The sequence below is a fragment of the Gekko japonicus genome, unplaced genomic scaffold (genome assembly GCF_001447785.1).
Source record: "Gekko japonicus isolate JY-2015 unplaced genomic scaffold, Gekko_japonicus_V1.1 scaffold3258, whole genome shotgun sequence".
Taxonomy (NCBI): Eukaryota; Metazoa; Chordata; class Lepidosauria; order Squamata; family Gekkonidae; genus Gekko; species Gekko japonicus.
The window spans coordinates 22,157-25,366 of NW_015172113.1; the positions used below are offsets into that span (position 1 = coordinate 22,157).

The 3,210-nt window shown below is 47.9% G+C and overlaps 1 protein-coding gene across 1 annotated transcript in view; it reads right to left on the reverse strand.

Moving 5' to 3' along the window:
* Positions 1-1,196: 1,196 nt before the first annotated feature.
* LOC107118604 (spermatogenesis-associated protein 16-like) overlaps positions 1,197-3,210 on the reverse strand; it is a gene marked incomplete at its 3' end in the record, with an annotated part of 68,583 nt that continues 66,569 nt past the window's right edge. The window contains exon 2 of the mRNA XM_015420966.1: positions 1,197-1,342. Within this exon, the coding sequence (XP_015276452.1) occupies positions 1,197-1,342 (146 nt within the window). The remainder of the gene's footprint in view (positions 1,343-3,210) is intronic.

A 3,210-nucleotide genomic window follows, 5' to 3' on the forward strand; every position in this document is an offset into this window, starting at 1 on the left:
AGGCAAGCCACTCTCCCTTCGCCTCAAGTTCCTTGTTGCAATATGATGATATTCCCAGCCAGCCTACTTTATAAGGCCGTTGTGATGATTACTGTGATGACGCATGTGTAGCACTTCAAGCATCAAAAGAATACTATAAATGTTAAATGTTATTGTTATGCATGATATGTCAACACAGACTAGTCCCCCCCTGGCCATCAGTAGAGGATGGAGGTAGCGTTGCCAGATCCAGGTTGGGAACCCCCTGGAGATTTGGGGAGGGAACCTGGGGAGGACTTCATAGGGATACAATGCCACAGAGTCCACCAGCCAAAGCATCCATTTTCTTCAGGGGCAATGATCTCTGCAGCCTGGAGATGAGCTGTAATTCCGAGGGATCCCAAGGTCTCACCTGGAGGCCGGCATCCATAGCACAAACAGACCAATATAACGTCATAAAACCTTCAAAACCATTATAGTAATGGATGTTTAGAAACTGTTGTAACTTAGAGTTGGCTGGGGGAAATTCTTGGAGATTTGAGAGCAAAGCCTGGGGAGGATGAAGTGTGTGTGTGTGGGTGGGGGAGGAAGCTCAGCAAAGATGTGACGCCACAGAGTCCAGTCCATCCTCTGAAGCTGGCAACCTCCAGGGCAGTCTGGAAATCTCCTGGAGTTAAAACTGACATCCAGACTACAGAGATGAATTCCCCTGGCAAAAACAGCTACTTTGGAGGGTGGAGTCCATAGCATTACACCTCACTGAGTTTCCTCCCTTCCTCAAACCCTGCCATCTTCAGGCTCTGCTCCCCAGATCTACAGGAATTTCCCAACCTGGAGTTGGCAAACCGGAAGGGGGAGGCGGGATAGTACAGAAGTCTTGGGATGGTTCCAAAAAAGCTCATGGGAAGGGCAGTATATAAGCCTAATAAATAATTTTTAAAAGCCCAACTTGTTACTAAGCCATCTGCATGGGGGAGTTGACAAACACTTGTTTTAGGCTGAACCCCCTTCCCCCTTTTTGCTCCTTCTAGCTCATTGATCTCAATTAGATCTAAACACAAGGAAACTGGGGGCAAAGTTGCAGAGCTGAAGGTTAACCTCAGTACTTTGAAGTTAATCAGGCAACCAAGTGTAGATCTTTGTGTATTCAGTTATAAATATGTGCTTCAAGCCTTTTCTTAGAAGATTGAATCAACATTTTTGTTTATTTTTTTTACCTGTGCGAGTGATTCAGGGCAAGCTCCGGCTTTTTCATCTTCAAGTAGCAGATTACAAGCTTTGTTTCGATAAAACTGGCAATACTTGAAATATCTTTTGGAGAGGCTTCAAAGGGCCTCCCTATAGCTGCACCCTTGCTGCAGAGCTGGCAAGAAAAAGAAACAAGACACCCTTTACTAGTCTGAAAAGGTGCAAAGCTTTTGCTACAAGGAAACACACCTTTTGCAGATGAGAGACAGACATGTAAAGCTTTTTAAATTATAAGAACCCATAACATTTGTACACTTCAGAAATTCAACGCAGTTCACAGATATGTTGCAACTAGGGTTGCCAGTCTCCAAGAGGGGCTTGAAGTGGAGTTGGCAACCAATTTCGCTGGGGAACATGGTTGCTTTGGAGTGTGGCCTGTATGGCATTTAGGGATGCCAGGTTCCAGGTGGGACCCAGGGATCCCACAGAATGACAGCTCATCTCCAGACTACCAAGATCAGTTCTCCTGGAGAAAATGGATGCTTTGGAAGGTGGATTCAGGGGTCATTTCCTGCTGGAGCGCCCCGGAGTGGCGTTCCGGCAGTAAGGAGTCCAGGCCCCGTCCCCCCACCTGTGGAGAGACTCAGGGACAGGGGGGATTTAAATGCCTAGGTTCCCTGCCCGATCTTCTCCAGGTGCCCCACAATATGTAACAGCCCCACCCACAGAGCTGATCACACGCTTGATCTGATCTTCGCGGTGGGGGTTACAGTGGACCGGATTACTGCTAAGGCAGTTCCATGGTCAGACCACCATGCCCTGAAGGCCTGTGGGAATGTGGCACCCCGACCGTTTGGGTGGCAAGCATATTTTGGCTTGCCCGCAGAGCCAAATGGACCCTCAGCGGCTTCAGATGGCTCTATGGGATCCTATGCCCCCTGGCGGCTCGTTAGATGAGCTAGTCGAGGACTGGCATGGCTGACTCTCGACTGTCATCGACGAGATCACCCCCCCAAACCCTCTGCACCCTCGCTCTAAGCGGGCTCCTTGGTTTACTGAGGAGCTGCAGCTGATGAAATGAGGGCTCAGACAACTAGAGAGACGGTTGTGGCGCGCTCGCAACGAAGGAACAAGAGCATCCTATAGGACGTTTATGAGATCCTATGAGATGGCAGTCAAAGCCATGAAGAGAGAGTTCTACACGACCACAGTTGCGTCTGCTAGCTCACGCCTGGCACAATTGTTTAGAACTATTCAGCCGCCCTGAGCCCATTGGGGAGGGCAGGATATAAATGTGAAAAATAAATAAATTAATTAATTAACAGAGCTGCCCCAGGGCAGGCCAAATGCTAGGGAATTGGACATTGGCTGTGAGGCTTTTGTGAGCTATTTTGCAGGTAGTCCTGCTGCTCCGCCACGATCTCCCCGCCACAGTTGAGACAGTGAGCAAACTTGAGGCCCCATGCATGTCTTCTAGTTCCATTCTGGATTATTTCAGTCCACTCAGCCTTGAGGAGGTTGACAGATTGCTCTCAACGGTATGTCCAACCACATGCAGCCTTGATCCGTGCCCTTCATGGCTTATAAAAGCTGGCCATGAGGGACTGTGAGGTGCCCTCATGGATATTATCAACAAGTCTGTTAGATCGCGCTAACAAAGGACTCGTAGAGTGATTCAGCAAGTGATTCAGCTTTATTAGAAGTAACGAACAAGCACTAACTCAGTAAGAAACCAGAACAGAAAACAGTGGGAGCTTATGCTCTATTTAAACATAACCGGGCTAATGTAGCCACGCCTATTTACAAATAACAACCAATGAGATTGCTAGAATAAAGACCAATGGGAGTCTTTCCCTCCTAGGGAATGGTATCGTCCTGATTGGTCGCTGTTACGAAGCGACCAATAGGAAGTTCGCTCAGAGGAGCCCTGGTCTGGCTCGAAGCTTAACAGGGGAGTCCTATGAGGTGATTCATGTAATCATTTCAATACATTACAATTCCTCCCCCCTAAGTTAAGCCATCATCCCAATTGTTTTATTATTT